At 48.5% G+C, this 17,186-nt stretch overlaps 1 protein-coding gene across 1 annotated transcript in view; it reads right to left on the reverse strand.

Annotated features, from left to right (window-relative positions):
- RASGEF1C (RasGEF domain family member 1C) overlaps window positions 1–16,297 on the reverse strand; it is a 32,217-nt gene extending 15,920 nt beyond the window's left edge. Inside the window, exons 1-5 of the mRNA XM_063087093.1 lie at window positions 16,121–16,297; window positions 15,821–15,943; window positions 14,480–14,617; window positions 7,500–7,700; window positions 6,464–6,538 (exon numbers count right to left, since the gene is read on the reverse strand). Of these exons, the coding sequence (XP_062943163.1) occupies window positions 6,464–6,538; window positions 7,500–7,700; window positions 14,480–14,617; window positions 15,821–15,943; window positions 16,121–16,297 (714 nt within the window). The remainder of the gene's footprint in view (window positions 1–6,463; window positions 6,539–7,499; window positions 7,701–14,479; window positions 14,618–15,820; window positions 15,944–16,120) is intronic.
- Window positions 16,298–17,186: the final 889 nt, after the last annotated feature.

Genomic DNA, 17,186 nt, shown 5'->3' on the forward strand with positions numbered 1-17,186 from the left:
ACCCCTAAACCTCTCAGAAATACCAATGATTTCATGTGTATCCTTGCAGTCTTTTTTCCATACGTTTAAAGATGTAATTTAAAAATATATACACACAGTTGATCCTCATTATCCATGGATTCTGTATTTGTGAATTTGACTACTCCCGAAAATTTATTTGTCAGCCCCCAAACTTGGGTTGTTTTCATGAATATTTGTTCATGTGCACAGAATGGCAAAAAAATTTGAGCCATCCAAAGCACATAAACATTTCCAGCTGAGGATGAACTAAATGACACTCTGCCTTCTTGTTTCAGCTCTCATACTGTAAACAAGTGTTCTTTTATCAGTCTATTTAGAGTCATGCTTTTTGCATTTTTGTGCTTTTTGTTGGTGGTTTCACTGTTTAGAAAGGCCCCCAAACATAGTGCTTAACTGCTGTCTATTCCTAAGTGTACAAAGGCTGTGGTGTGACCCATGGAGAAAACGTGTGTTCGATAAGCTTCATTCAGGCATAAGTTATAGTGCTGTTGGCTGTGAGTTCAGTGTTAATCAGCAATATATATGTGTCTTTAAACAAGAAAACACATAAAAAGTTTATGTATTGATCAGCTGACAAAAATGTTGTGGTGGAAGGCTTGCAGGAAACTAACCCTGAACTTCCTCTAGGAGCAACGGTTTGGTATTCACTATTTCAGTGTTTGTAACGACTTTATAGAATGTGACTACTGCAAATAATGACAATCAGTTGTATGCATGTATGTACGGATGTATGTAGCTATCACTATGTATGTATTTCCATATTTTTCCACATAAACCTTTTCCTGTGCCATAAAACATCCCTTGGAAACTCAATTATTTGAGAATATGCATTCTTCTTGAATATTTGGAAATCTAAAACAAATTTAAAATACTCTGAGTCAAAGATCAAATCATAATGGAATTTGAATGATGAAAATACTGAAAAACAAAACATGAAGGCTGTACATAAAAATGTGCTAAAAACAAATGGTCTTTCATGCTTTTATTAGAAAAGAAGAAAGGTTAAAAACAAGCTGAAATCCAACATAAAAATTTTTTAAAATGAATAACAGAAATACAGAGAAAGTAGATGGCAGAAAATAATAAAGATTAGAGAAGAAATAAATGAGATAGTAAAAAACGATGCAATATATAGAATGAACAAAGCCAAAAGCTCTTTGTTTGAAAAACTAATAAAATTGATGGACTTTTGGCAAGATTGATAAAGAAACAGAGATAAATAAATAAAAAATTAGAGATTAATTGATACAGATGTGAAGAAATTAAAAAGATAACTGGAGGATATTTAAATAACTTTATGTCTATAAATGTGAAAACTTACGGGAAATGGTCAAATTCCTGGAAAAATATAAATTACAAAACAGACTAAGGAGAAATAAAAATCCTAAATAGCCCTATAACCATTGAAACAACAATAATAAACAAAGGAACAAGAAAAACCTTGAATCAGTACACAAAAATCATCCTTCAAAGAAAATATCAGGCCCAGATGATTTCAATGGCAAATTCTACCAAATGTTCCAAGAACAGGTAATTCCAATCTTTCACACAGAATAGAAAACAGCAAAAGAGAAACAAAGACTAGAAAAGAGCAGTATCAGAACAGAAAATAGCAAGCAGGTCAATCTCCCTCAGGAGTATAGTAGCAGAAATCCTAAACAAAACAGCAAACCAAATCCAAGGATATGTGAAAAAGATGATTTCGTTTGTCCCAGTTTCATTTATTTCAGAAATGCAAGGTTGATTCAACACAGATTTAAAAAAAAAACTAATATAAATAATCATGTAATAGTTTGAAGGAGAAGAGAACACATGAGTAATAGACCCAGGAAAAGAATTCAATAAATTCAACAACCATTCCTGATAACAATTCTCAGCAGACTAGGAAGGAACAGGGTGCTTCCTTAAGCTGACAAAGGGCATCTAAAAAAATTCCTATAGGAAGCATACTCTATTGCGATGTGTTAAAAGCATTTCTTTTAAAATCAGGGCAAAAGAAGGATGCTATCAACACTTCTATTTGATATTGCACCAGAGGTGCAAGTTAGCACAAAAAACAAGAAAAAGAAATTCTGGTAGTCAGCTTGGGCAGGGTTATTAAGTAATCAATAACAATCTCAACATTTCTGAGATTTAAAATGATAGATTAAGGTCTATCTATCATTCATGTCCATCTCATATCAGTGAAGATCCTTGTTCTATGACTATCACAGAAATAAAAATAATAAGGATTGGAAAGAAGGGAACAAAACTTCCATTATTCTCAGATGATGTAATTGTCTACATGAAAAACCCAAAAGAGTACATATTATTAGAATTAATAAGTTTATGATATTGTCAGATATAAAATTGATATACAAAAGTAAATTTTCCTTAAACCAGCAACAGACAGGAGATACAATAAATATATAGTTGAGGTAATAAACAAATATGAAAGCTTGTGCCCATTTATTAAAGAATATGCATTTTTTCAAACATTTGGAAATCTAAAAACACATTTAAAAACAATCTATGTAAACAGATTATTTTATATTCAATAGAAAAATATGTATGAGGTAAGTAGGGAAAAAATTCTAACAAAACCTGCGTAAGACTTTTACGTAGAAAATTATAAGACATTAGAAAGATATTATAAATAAGTGGAGGGACATAACCATTTTTATGGATTGGAAGACTCAATATCATGAAAATGTAAATTCTTCCCAAATTGACCCATATTTAATATATTCTAACAAAATCTTAATAAGAATTTGCATAGAATTTGACGAGTGATTCTAAAATTTAAATAGAAAAGCAAAGGGCCAAGGAAAGACAAGGTACTGCTGAAGAAGAACCTGGGGGATTTGGTTCATCAGACATCAAGACTATTATAATGAAGACAATGTGTATTGACACAAAAACAAAAAAATGGACCAACGAAGCAGAATAGAGGGTTCAGAAACAGATGTACACGTGTATGGAAACGACATATGACAAAGTGACAGACCTGTCAGGGCGTAGCAGTGGGTAAAGGAATACATAAATAAGGGTGCAGAAACAATTCGTTATTTGCCTTGAAAAAATGAAAATGAATCCCCACCTTCAGCCATATGCACAAAATGAATTTCAGATCAAAATGTGAAAGGCAAAACATGAGAACTTCTAGAGAAAATATAGAAGATTATTTTTATGACCTGAGTGGGGAGTAGTGAAGGATTTCTTACCCTCCCCCTGCCCCCCTCCAAATAAAAACCATAAAGAAAAAGTTTATTAAATTTGACTGGGTTAAGCTTAAGAACACCTGTTCAACAAAAGATATCATAATGATATTGAAAAGCAAAGCAACCAACTAGGAGAAGAAAATTTGCAGTATATCTAACTGACAAAGAATTATTATCTAGTTCATATTTAAAATAAAACAAAAACAAAAAATTCTTTAAAGCTCTGAAGAAAAAGACAAAAAACTGGGCGAAAGTCAGGCCAAAATGCATGAGAAGATGGTTCATTTAACAGTTTGACAACGGTTAAGAAGTCTGATGGTCTCAAGTGTCTACGAGGATGTGGAGCAGGAACAGCTCCCTGCTGGGAGTGTAAACTGGCACAGCCTCAGCTGCATTGCGTGGTAAGGTTGTCCCTGTGCCTGCCCTGTGATATAGTAATTCCCCTTCCTGGGTATATTCTGGAGCAGCAGTGTTGTCTGTGGACTCCTGGGGGTTCCTGGGACCCATTCAGGGGGTCCACAAGGCAAAACTATTTTCATAATATGATGTTATTGCCTTTTCCATTATGTTGAGATGTGCACGGATGGTTCAAAAGCAATGGTGATAAAATTGCCCAGCAAAAGAAATAAAAAAGTGAGTGTGACTCAAGAACATACTCAATGAGGCAAAACTTTGCAATTTTGTGAAATCTAGACCCTTTTACACGTCCTTTTCATATTCACACAAAGCACTTGTGCTGCGTATATAGGCACATGGTTGTCTTGAGGGAGAGCAGTGGGTGGACTCGTGAGCAGAACTGGCCACTGTTTTTGTGGAATACCCATTTTTACTTGAAAGGACAGACGGATAAACTAGTTATTCAGACATCAGTATCTGGCTGATATTTTCTAGAAAATGAACAAAATGAGCCTGTGACTTCAAGGAAAGCAAATGACATTATGAGTATTTGTTGCCAATGATAAAATTCAAGCTATCAGGAGAAAATTGGGAACGTGTAAAGGATGTATCCACCTCTGTGAGCTTGACCGCTTCCCAGTACTTACAGACTTAAAAAAAAAATGAGATTAGGAATAATATTAATGGATGTGATTTTAAAATAATGTATAATGAAATGTGCCAACATTTGGAAAATCTGCCTAATGCAGTGAACCTATATTTTCCGAATGAACAATGTACAATGTTCCAAAACCATGCATTCAAGATGCAAGACAGACCAATGGCTTTCAATGGCATAAAGTACAGAAATTCATTGCTATGTTTTCAGATTTCACATTACAATTAACCTTTAAAAATTATCACTTGCTGAATGCTAGTGCAGTGTCAAAGAAGAATATTCACAATTATCTGAAAAGGCTGTAAAATACTTTTCTCTTTTCCAACTACATATCTGTGTGGGGTTCAATTTTTTTCAACCAAAATAATGTATATCAAGAGATTGAATGCAGAAGCGGCTAAGAGAATCCAGCCATTTTCTAAGTCAGACATTAAAGAGATTTGTAAAAATATTGTAAAACAATGTCACTCAGAAAATAGTTATTTTCATAAAATACATTACTAATGTCAATATGTAATGTGTAATTATTATTATTTGTAAGTATTTAAAAAAATTATCAGTTTTAAATGTAGTATGAGAACTATTGATAGATACAATCTATATAACCAAGTTCTTTCAGGTCTTCAAGAGAATCCCCCAAATACCCAAAAGAACCCAAAAAGTTCTTTTGGATCCCCAAAACTTCTTTGGGAATTTTACAAGAATGTAAAGGGGTCCTGAGACCAAAACGTTTGAGAACTGAGGCCCTAGAGAAAACATGCACCCATGCATACCAGGAAACACGCGTAAGAATGTCCACAGCAGCAGTATTGATAATAACAAAAAGCTGGAAGCAATACAAATGTTCATCTGCCATAGGGTGGATAAATAAATGTCATGTGCAATCTTGATATATCTCACAATAAAAAAGTAATACTTGGAAATGGCCAACCAAACAAAAAGCACACACAAAAACCAAACAACCCTCTAGGAGCAGTAAAGTCTCCCTCTTGTTCCTGCCTCCCAGCCCCCATGGCTGCCCTCTCCAGAGCAACCAAAATTCCTGGAGATAGTTTACACACATATGCAAGCATATACGTATCATGCACTGCCTTTTTCTGTTCTTGTTACACAAATGGACACATATTCTTGTCAATGCTCTTCACTCTACCTTTTTCTCTTGGTGACTGGATGGCTGGATCTTGGTGATTGTTCCATACTTACAGTCAGCATTATTCTTTCTAGTAGTTCACAGTATTTTATTGTGGATGTATTATAATTTTTAATGCAGACCCCATGGATGATAAGGTAATTTGCTTCCAGTCTTTGGCAATAATAGTGTATACTCCAAATATCTTTGTGCATTTTTGCATACAGGGGTGTGTATATCCACAGGATAAATTATCAGGTGTGGGAAATTGGGTTCACGGATGTACGTTTAAGGTGTTGATGCTATTGCAAAGCTGCCCTCCAAAGTAGCTGTACCAGTTTCACCCCCTACCAGCTGTGTGCAAGAGTGTCGCTTTGCCTACACGCCCACGATGTGTCTCTACTGTGTAATCCTCGCTTATCCGAGAGGTAAAAATGCAATCGCCTGTTTAGTTTGCACTTCTTTTATTAGGTGTGAGGGCTGACGACACAATGTTTCCAGTCTCGGCTTAGATTTAACCCGGTGGTAAACACAAGGCCCAGGCCGGTTGGGCTCCTAACGGGGAAGGGCCGGCTCGAAATCTGGCTTCGGCTCCGTGCAATGGTGTCCTAGTGTCTGAGTGCCTGGCCCAGAGGTCGCTCGACCCCTTACTGCCTCCGCAGCGCGCACTATCCAGCTGTTCCTCGAGCGGCCGCTGGAGGGCACCGGCGCCCACCGATACGCCCCGGGAGGCCACGCGGGGTCCCCGAGCGCGCCCGCCCGGCGGCGCCCTCCAGCCTCCTCCCACCTACCACCCGGGCCCAACCCCAGGCGCGCGCGGCCTACAGCCCGGCTCCCCGCCCACCCTCCGCCCTGGCGGTGGGTGACCGGCGGAGAATGCCCAGCCCTCCCAGACTTCCCCGGTATTCAGGGCTGTAGTGGTCTGTGGCTGGAGAAGCTGGGCAGAGCCGGCAGCTCTAGTCTGGGCCGCTTCAAAGCTCGCCCAGCTGACGCTTTCAGGACTCCCCCAGGGTGGCCTGTCCACCTGCTGCTGGGACAGCTGGTCCAAGAACCTTTTACCTCTGTGCTGGCCAGAGGGTCCTTGTTCACAAAAGCCTGGACAAACTCCTCAGGTCCGATGTGTCGCAACCGCTCCTACAAGGGAAGGGAGAAGAGCTGGAAACAGAGGAAAGGTATGAGGAGGGTTGTGCCTGCCGGGCCTGCACGTGCTCCTGCCAGACTCCCTGGCCTCCCAGTCTGTCCCAAGAGGGCCTCTCTGCAGCTGCCCTTCACACTAGGGCTTGTAGATGGACATTGTTCTGGGTTGTCACAGAGCTCAGCAGCCCTGAAGGAGGCAGCCCCTCCTTTCCTAGTTCGTGGGGGGCAGGGAGCAATGCTTGTGGGGTGTGATACCCAGGGAAACCAGGCTCAAAATCCAGTAAATGAAATGGCCTGCTCCCTCCAGGGGAGGCCTGGTGGCCAAGAGAATGGGACTTGGGTCAGAATTGATCCCTGGCTCTGTCCTTTCTTCTATGTGACTTCTGGTGAGTTACTTAACCTTGCTGGGCCTTAGTTTCCTCAACTGTGAAAAAGGAATAATAATAGCACCTACCTGGGAGGGTGATAGGAAATAAGGTAGTGCATGTAAGTGTTGAGGGCGCCATAAATGGGGGAGGTTTAAAAGGGAAGAAAACCACTCCCCAGCTCCCCTCACTCCGGGTTGGGCTCCTTGGCCTCTGTACCCACAGGGAGCCCAGCGTGCTTGGGCCTAGGCTGGGGCATCCCTTTCACAAGCAGGAAGGGCTTGTGGGGCTGCTCTGGAAAGTTGGGGAGACTGCAGTGTATCTGTGTGAATCGTGGATGGGGAAACTGAGGCTTGGGTGGGGAAGGAATGAAAGAACTAGTCCCGGGAGGATCACCATAGTAGGTGGTGTCAGAATCGGGATTTGAACCCAGTTCCTCCGTTCCAGGCCTAGACCTTCTGTTTCTTGCCCCAGGATAGCTGGGAGATATCTCCAGGGTCCAGGGCCCTCAGGAGATGCCAGCTGGCCCTGCTGTGATGGGCCCAGGCCCTGGGTTCTGCTGAGATGAGGTGGGGGTTGGGGGGGCTGCTCACCAGCTCCACATGGGTCAGCTGCTGGGCCAGCATGAAGGGGTCGCTGCAGACGCCAAGGAGTGCCCTGTGGATGGAGGCTGGCGGCTTGGTCCTGTAGGAGATGGGCTTATCCGCACCCACCAGGCCTTCTGGCCCCTGGCCCAGAGCTGCCAGCTTCTGGTGCAGAGTCTGCAGGAGCTGATGCATTCTCTTGCGGTACGCCTGGTGGGTGGGTGGGGGGGGAAGGTGGAAAGAGGGGTGCTCAGGCTGAAACACCTGTCTCCGAACTGCTAATATCAGAGGCGGGCAGGTTCCTGGGCTCCGAAGGGAGGAACTGTCCCTAGAGGCCTATGGAGAAAAGGCCAGGCACCAGCCCCCACCCTGAAATAGGACCCTATCGCAGACAGGTTGGGGTTGGGGCCAAGTCAAGGTTAGATGGGGAGAAGGCTGTAGGGTTCTAGGTGAGAGCTGAGAGGAGCACACATCAGGAGGGTGACTGGGGTCCAACGTGTCCCAGCTGTCTGGGCACTGGGGCTAAGAGGTGGGCGCTGCAGGGAGCTGGAGGAAGGGAGACAGGAAGGAGATGTGGAACAGGCCCTGCCCTGGACTGGCCTTTTGTTTGACTTTAATGGGGGCCTTTCCTATCTCCCAGTACCAGCTTGGAGAGGCCTTCCCTGACCAGCCTCACTGTCCCACCCTCTGCCCCAGCAGTACTCATCAGGTTGCCCTATGTGACTTCTTTTATAGGACCTCTGTTGGAAACGACAGAGTCTGATTATTTCCCCACTAGAATGACAGCTTCACAGGGGCAGCGGAGTCTATGTTGCCACCTGTGTGTTATCAGAGCCCAGCCCAGCTCAGGCATGTAGCGGGTGCTCAGTAAACACTGCACCAACGGACACCCCCCACCATTCAGCTCAGATGGACAGATTCCTGCTTTGGGCCATGCCTGGGCTGGGCTCAGGGATGAAAGGTCATGGTCCCTCCTTGAGGGGCACCCACCCTTCCACCCCCAAGGAGAAACTGATTATTTCCCCCTCTGAGACCCCTATTGCCGAGGAAGGTGCCATCAGCCCAGCTAGGTTTATTAAGTGAGAATCCACATGTCCCCAAGGGTTTTGGTCAGTAACCCACAGAACAGGACCCTGAGCTCATCAGCCCACGGCGAATGTTGCCCCCAGAGATGGATTCAACCCCCACGAGCCAAGGATCTGGCCTGGGTGCTGGCAGAGGCAGCAGTGGGCAGCTGGGGGCCTGGTCTCCTGCGATGAAGTGACATCAACCAGACAGACCGTGCCCAGAGGCCTTGGAAAATAACTGGTGGTGAACAGTCGGTATTGTCAGGTAATTTAAGGTAGTAAAAGTGAATGTTTGTTCCTGCTATTCCGAAACACACAAACCCAGCTGCGTTTTGCAGTTGTGGGCGTTTGGCTTGCTGAGCTGTGAGCTGCCTAGGACCTGACAGTTCCTCAGAGTCTCTGGCTGGGCTCAAGGGGTGTAGTTGACATCTGAGGACTGTTGGTGCCCAGTGCCATGGTGATGGAGATGGCACCTGCCCAGGCCCCTTATGGAAGTGCTTCTCTGTGAAGCGGCCATGGGCAGTTGTGGCAGAGCCCTCAGGACACAGGGAACAGGACAGGAAGCTCTTAACCCTAACCCTGTCCTAACCCTAACCCTAACTCCCAGAGCCGTGGGGTCAGACCCAGAAGGCGCCCACTTCTCGACTACCCTATCTGGCCACCATGCTCATCAGCCATGAGACCAACTCTCACTGCCACCCTGGAACCTTCTGTCACTAAAGCCACCAGCTGTTTCTCAGGTGGCATCTTCCTTGGCCACCTCCACTCAGCCTTCTGGTTCCTCCTGCCTTGGGCTGTTTGCAGGCTTGTCTTCGCCATCATTAGATGCTGGGGCTCTTCCTGTCTCAGTCTAGACCTCTCTTCTCCTCACTTTGAACTTTGTTCCTGGGATTCTGGTTCACATCCATAGTATCATTTAATGTGCGTATATGGACAGTGCCCACATTTACATGTGCAGCCTCCTGTCTGGTCTCCAGAGCCCACCTAGACTCAACACTGCAAACAGAAGTCACGCTCTCCTTGGCCCGAGCCAGCATCTCCGGTTTCAGTGAGCAGCGCACCAGCCTCAGGCAACAGGCTTGGAGCCATCCTCGACCTTGATTTTACTTTCTCCCACTTCCATGTGTCTCCATCATTGTCTCTGTGGTCCAGGCCACTGTCATCTCTCTGTGGCTGCAGCAGCCTCCTCAATGGTCCCCTTGCAACCATGATGGTTTCTCTCCACTCCACTCTGCAGCCAGAGTGGTCTGTTCAAAATGCAAATCTGATTGCTGTCTTCCTCTTCCTTAAAATGCCTTGGCCCTGATGTCAGCTCTGACCATGCTCAATGGCCTCAGTGTGTCCTTTGCTCCTCCTCTGTGCTCTGTACACAGGCCACTCCTCTGCCCCTTTGTTCCCTTCTCCACACTCCCCGCTATGTCCCCGGCAGGGCCTGGGTATCCTTTTCCCTTTTGGCATGTGCTCCTACTCCTTCAGACCAAAGCTCAAGTGCCATTTCCCCAGATGGGCCATCAAGGCTCAGAGCACCATGCCCTTCCATCACAGCACTTGCCCCCCCATGATTTTAGGGCTATTGGGAAGATTATTCTGTTCACATGCTTCTACTCTCCCTAGAATATGAGCTCCACACAGACAATAGCAGGTCCCTCTTCACTCATCCCCAGCATGAAGGGCAGGGCCTGGCTAACAAGGTGTCCATGCACATCTGTTGAATACTCTGATGAACATGGCCTTCACCTACTGATAGTCAGACATTCTCTCCACAGGGTGTCAGGGTAGACTGTGGAGCCTTAGTGAAATCAAGGATGCAGGGCGTCTAGACCTATCATTTGATAGAAACAACCATGTGATTGCCCTAGGTCCTATTTTTAAAAAATGCAGTAGGACTTGTTTCTATTGAAACAGTATTCACCCCAAATAATTATCACTTCCTGTTTGCTAACTCATTTAGAATTTTTTTCAGTGATGTTAAGTTCAAGATTATCTGAGAGTTCTTTCCTGCATCTTCCACCCCCCTCTGAATGTGGGGATGATATTTGTCCTCCTCTTTGACCTGTTGTCATTTTCTCACTGATTTCTACACACTTGTGGATAGAGGCTCGGTAATCTCCTTGGGAATTCTGGGCAGGCCTAGAGACCTAAACCACTGAGGACGTCAAGGCGTTCCCTTGAGGAGCCCCAGGATATGCCCAGGATGACACAGCTCCTTGCCATTCCTGACTGGTGCCAAAGCCCTCTCTTTCCTCTGACGATAGCTGGGAGGATGACTGGGAGGATAAGAGGTCTCTCTGGAGCTGCTTTTTCCAGTCTATTTCCACTAAGCCATCTGCTGCATGCACAGAGCCAGGTGTGACTGCGGGAGCTGTCTGAGGGTGGCCTGAGTGGTGGCCATGGCTCTCCAGGTGCCTCCAAGTTCTTTTGCACTGGGCATTTTGAGGCCAGAACCCACTGTCCCTGGCTGGACAAGCATTGGCTCCTGTTCTCTGAAGTTCTTAAAAATTCCCTCTTGAGGCAACCCAGGACTAACACTCTCTTAGGTTCAGAACACCCTGCATGGGCAGGAGCTCGTGAGGTTCCTTGGGCTCTGCAGCTTCCACCAGTTTGTTGTCTGTGTCTGTTTTCTGCCACCTCTGTCTTGGGAGGCTGCCTTGGAGGGCAGCGTGGGCAGTCCAGTGGACAGTCCATGTGAGCAAGTGGGAAAGCAAGATCAGCCACAGGAGGGGCTGCCTGTCTGAACCTTCCCTGGACTCCCCCAGCCTCTCGTAGCCTTGGCATTGGCCTCCTGAGCCGCAACTACTGAGCCCAGCCTACCGGGAGCCCCACAGAGACAAGGCTGGCCATGACACCCCGCTGGGTCCCTTGCCCAGCACAGGGTGGCCCAAAGCAGGCATCTTAATGCAGTGGCCAGATGCTGGGAAGGCTTCCATGGGAATCCCCAGAACCCACAGTCATGGAGAATGGTCTCCTTGGCTCCTCTCCAGAATTTTGTTCCCAGCTGCTGAGAGGAGGTGGGAAGCAGAGTGAGGATATGGCCGAGGGGCAGGGGGAAAGAGGAAGGTTTCACCTTTCAATGCCACTCTGAGAAGAGGCCCAAGCAAAGGGGCCAGAAAGGAGTCCCACTCAGCCCTGGACCTGTGCTGTCTCCTTGTTCTCCTCACAGCGCCGTGAAGGAGAATCATCACCCTCCCTTTTGTAGAAAGACATTTAAGGCTCAGAGAGGTTAAGTAACTTGCCCAAAGACAGAGCTCTGAAAACACGCATGCTTGACACTTTATATCATTTGATTCCATCCCTGTGTGAGAAATCTTTTAAAAAAATAATGCTGAGATATTTTTGGAGCAAAAGATAAAATGCCTGTAATTTGCTTACAGATAATTTATGTGGATGGGGAAGTGTTTGAGGGGATAGAGGAAACAAGTCTGGCAAAATGATAATTGTTGAACCAAGGAGCTCATGGTTACTATTCACCATGTTTGTGTATTTTTGAAAAATTTCATAATGAAAGTTCCATGAGAGTTAAAAAGTAATCCCCATATGCCTGAATTCTGGGAACAAATTGTTTCTAATCACAGCTCACATTGACCACGTGCTGAAATAAGAGCACACGTAACTTAGGGACTCCTTACTGCAAAGCTTTGCAGTGGGAACGGTTATCCCTGTTTTACTGATGAGGAAACTGAAGCTCAGAAAGGCAAAGCACTTTGCCCAGTGCCACACAGCTGTGGCTTCTAAGCCTGGATCTGGGCTCAGGCAGGATGACAGACCCCACGCTCTGAGTCCTACGGGCCCTGCCTCATCAAACTGGCTCGATGCTCTTCCCTGCTGAGCCCAGACTGTGCTGGGGGCGAGCAACCAGCAGCGCACCTGCCGGCATCCAGGGGAGAGAACCTGTGCCCAGAGGACATCCTCTTTGGAGTGGGTGCTTTCTGTGGAAGGGCAACTTGGGGATACTGAATAAAGACATGGGGGAGTACCCTGGCCTGGGCCTGGGGGAGGTAGGATAGGGGACAGGGAACTCCTGTTCCAGTCGACATCGCACAGCCCTGGTGAGAGGCTTGACAGGTTCTCAAGGTCAGTGCGGAGGCACTGACTTCCCGAGGGAAACCAGCCCAAGAATTACACTGTCTCCTACCACCCTGGACATGGCTCTACCAATGTCAGGCAGGTCAGATAAGGGTGAATAATCCTGTCTTGTCCTATGACTTAGACTTCACTGCTGCCGAAGACTTCTGGGGTCGGGGGAAAGATGAAGCAGGAGACTGGGCTCTCATCCACCCACATACCCTCTACTCCATCCACCCATCTACCATCCCTGTACCCATCTCTTCTCTACCCACGTGCTATCACCCACCTCCCTTTATAGTTATCCACTCACGGACCCATCATTTTACTCATCTGTCCTCCTTTGCTTTCTAACGTGCGGCCACTCACCCATCCACCCACTCTTCCTACCTTTCTCCCTCTGTTCTTTCCATCAGTCTTTCCACATCCACTCACCACACAAATCCAGCTGTCTATCCAATTACCCAAACACCTATGCTTCCCCACACCCACTCATAAAAGCAGCCAGCTGTCCATTCAGCCCGTCAGCCAGCACCCCCTTCCCTGCTTCCACCCACTTCTCTATCCAATCATCAAGCTTTCCCTGACTCTGTTCTGTGTGACATCCTAGGCCAAGTATCATGATCCTGAAATGGATCAGGGGATGCAGAGGAGGAGAAGGAGAAGGAAGAGGAGACAATCCTCCTCTTACTGAGCTCACAGAACAGCTCAGTCACTTGCCTGCTATTTGAAGTGACCCCAGGGCAGTGCCTCCCTCTCTGAACCTTAGTTATACTGTGGGTGTTATGGTTCCTGTTGCTCAGCCTGCCTTAGCAGTTTCCCTGTGTTTTACATGCCCCTGGTTCTGCCATGTCCAGACCCACTTTGAGGCACATCACTAGCTATCAGCTTGCCATGTTCGGTTTCCTCCCAGGGCACCTGACATAAACCTCTTCCCTCCCCTGCCCCCCCAACGATGTTCTTTCCTTGCAGATAAAGCAACACCAGTGCTGCTCCCTGAATCATTCTGGGGATGCTGATAAACCTGCCCCTTCTAAATACACCAGGAGACATTTGTCCCCCGTGCAGGACTCTTTCTTATGCTCTCACTATAATCCCGGGAGGTGAAAATCTTTGTTGTCCCTTTTGCCCATAAGGGAAGTGAGGCTTGGAGAACTTTAAGTGCCTCTCCCCAGAGTAACACAGCTGGGAGAGCAGAGCAGGATGTGGGATGCAGAGGCACCTGGTGCCCAGTACACCTGCTGCCTTCCAACCTACTAGTTTCCAAGTGCAAAGGTTGCATTTTCCTGTGGTGTGGTTTTAGCTGCAGGGGTCCTCCGCCCTGCAGCTTATCCCTGGAAGCTGAGAGGATCCCAGGAGAATCTGCCAAGACAGTGTGTAGTCATTAGTCCCCCCTAGTTGTTCTTCAATTCATCTTGCAGAGCCCTTTTCTTGCCCCTGACTTGAAGTTTCTTGCCCAGGAATACTGACCACCAGCCCAGCCCTGGATGTGGCAGGGGCAGGAGAAGGGAGGCCTCTGTGACATGAAGCCCAGGACGTGGGCCCTGCCAGGCCGGCCTAGTGGGTCACAGACCAATGGCCTGACCATGTGACCACAAGAGCCATGAGTGGGTCTTCCCTCGCTGCCATCTGATGCCATGATGAGAGCAGGACAGGACAGAAGTCAAAAGACCAGGCCTGGATTCCCTTCCAGCTCTGCAGTGTCTGGCTCCTTCATGGGTCAGAAAGGGGCTGATTTTGGAGGGGCTGCAGTGTGCAACGTGGGGAGATGGTGGCCCTGAGGAGGGGCCCGGGAACAGGCTCGAGTCCCTGATGTTAGGTGCAGAGAGGGTGAAGCGTCTCCCGCTCCGGCGTGCTCACCTCATCACAGGGGGCGATGCGGCCCACCACGTCCTTCAGGTGCCCGATGGTTGACTCCTCCTGGAAGTCCCGCGGGAAGGTCTCCGTCCACTCGGCCAACAGCTGGAGCAGTTTGGGGCCAAACTTCCGGACCCGGGCCTGCAAGGCATGCCGAGTGCTGGGGCCACGCTCGGTAAGGGGCGCTCGGGAGGCGGAGCCACATCAGCCCCTCACTGCGCGTCCTCCGTCCCGGGGGGTGGCGACGGCCGGGCGGGGACAGGGCCTCGCGCCCTCCCTGTGCCGCGACGGGGATGCGCCACGGGGATGGGGGAGGTCCTGCTCCCAGGGGAGCAGAGGGGGGACAGACACACATTTTGGGGCAGGGCCATTCCTTGTGTCTGCCGCCGGCACCTCTTCTCCCTTTCTGTGGTGACATCTCAGTTTTCCTTTGGGGACTTGCTCTCCCTCACTCCCAACGGGGGGGAGGGGTCAGCAGCAGGAGACCCGGCCCTAGGGGTGGGCCCAGATTAGTGCTGGCCAATCAGAGCACGCGTACTCCATTGTGTTCAGTGACTGGTTCATAGTGGGCATGTGACGTAAGCTAGGCCAATGAGGTTGGGACTTTTACTGGGCCCGTGAAGAAAGGGGCTTGCTCTTTCCACGCGACTGGAAAGGGTAGGTGAGCCTGGAGCGGTGGAGGCCCCCTGTCACCGTGTAGGAGAACCTGCAAGAGCCGGAGTGAGGCCGGCCCAGGGCAAACGGCAGCAGAAGGCCGGAAGGAGAAAGACCAAGTTTTAATGCTGTCATTTGAGCCCCTGGAGCCAGCGGTACCTGAAACATAGCAGTTACATGTTAAGGTTAAGCCTCTTGGCTTTAGGCCAGTTGAAGCTGGGTTTCTGTCACTGTAACGGTGGAGCCCAACACACGTATAATTAGGCAGTTGCAGCCTACAGGATCCAGCCAGGAGTAGAGGAAGGACGTGAGGAACTGTAGGAAGGCTGGAAGATCAGCAGACCCCACACAGAACAGAAGGTAGAACAGAGTGCAACAGGGGAAGGAAGACGAGAAGGGACCGCAGGGCCATCCCAGGCCACAGATGGCAGGACCCTACTGGGCAGCCTCTTTGGGGACCCAGGTCTGGGCTTAATGTGAGCTCAAGGGCTCCCATGGGGCATTGGAAAACTGCATGGGGGTTAAAGGTTCTGGCTCTGTCCCTTCTAGCTCTGGGCCTCAGACAAGTCAGAAGCCTTGTCAGGAAAACGGGGACAATCATTTCTTCCCAGAGAGAGAGTTTGATGCCATAGGGCATGTCAGGGGAGTACTGGTACACTCAGAGCCCCCCTGGCCTGCCCTCTCCTTCACCTTGTCCAGCACCGGTTTGTCCAGCTGCTGCTGCTTGATACACAGATGGCAGACCCGGGCCAGCAGCTCCCGGGGCTCGATGAAGAGGCGAGAGCTCAGCAGGAAGGTGAAGATGTAGGCTTTCTGGCGGGATGTGAGAAAGACGACACAAGCTCAGGAGGGCACGGGGGGTGGCATACCTCCTAGCCTGCCCTGCCACCTCCCATGCCTAAGGCCACCCCCAGCCCTGTTGTCTCCCCTACCCCTGGTAGAGGAGAACCCACTCTGCTGCCCATCCACCCCATGAGGTGGGTCACCCACCTCAGGGTAGTAGTCGGCTGTGGGCACCAGGTGTTGGATCAGGGTGTCCAGGGAGGCTGAGGATGGAGCTCCGTCCAGAAGGGGCTGCCTGGCCTGCTCGCCATCTGTGGCCTCTGTTGGGGGTGGGCTGAGGCTGCCTGGGGTGACCATGTCGGAGGCACTTAGCGTCTGGGGCATGCCTGCCTACAATGGCAAGGAGCAGTTGGGGCACACCTGAGCTGGGACCTGCTGGTCCCCTGGGCTCCTAGCTGGGCAGGCTCTGCTTCCCATAGTCACCACTGTGCTCATTTGTGTCCAGTGATCACTTCCTGGGAGGGCTGCCGGGGACTCTCTACCTCACAGTACAGCAGCCATTCTTCTTCCTCTTATAGCCCCTCAACAATCCCCCAGGAACCATCTCTTCTCTACTCTCAGTTCCCCATTTAGGGATAGACCCCTTCTAGAGTCTGCCCCCCCCACTTCATGAAGTTTGTTCTGGATAAGACCTGGATAAGCAGGATACTCCCCCCTGCCGCTGGCCACAAAGATTTGTTCCGGGATGGGCTTGATCTTTACTGGGGGGATCAGGCGCAATCCCAGGACTTCCATGGCACTTGGAAGCACTCTTTCCCCTGGGGTCCCTGAGATGGTGGAATGTAAGCCTGACACTGTTGGGGCCATCTTGTTACCATGAGAGGCCAGGAAAGTGGGTACATTCCTGAGGACAGTGTTGGAAGCCCTAGATCCTGCTGTGCCTGAAGCCATCTGTGGACTTCTTCATTACATGTACCTGTTCAAGTTGGGGATCTCTCAGGTGCCAACAAAATGGCTGCCCTCTGCAGTCTGGCATTCCAGGCTCTTTGTGATTTGGACTGGCTGACCAGTCCATCCTCACCTCCTACCACTCCTCATTATACACTCTTGGCGCCATCCACGCATTCTCCTCCAAACACCTCCAATTGTGAGCCACTGCACAGGTTGTTCCCTCCTGCAGGAGGCTCCTCCACCATCTCCACTGCTCCATCCCTCTCGACATGGCTGGAATGCCTCCTTCAGGAAGCCTTCCCTGATTCCCCGAAGTGTCCCC

Source organism: Cynocephalus volans, chromosome 2 (genome assembly GCF_027409185.1).
Source record: "Cynocephalus volans isolate mCynVol1 chromosome 2, mCynVol1.pri, whole genome shotgun sequence".
NCBI lineage: Eukaryota > Metazoa > Chordata > Mammalia > Dermoptera > Cynocephalidae > Cynocephalus > Cynocephalus volans.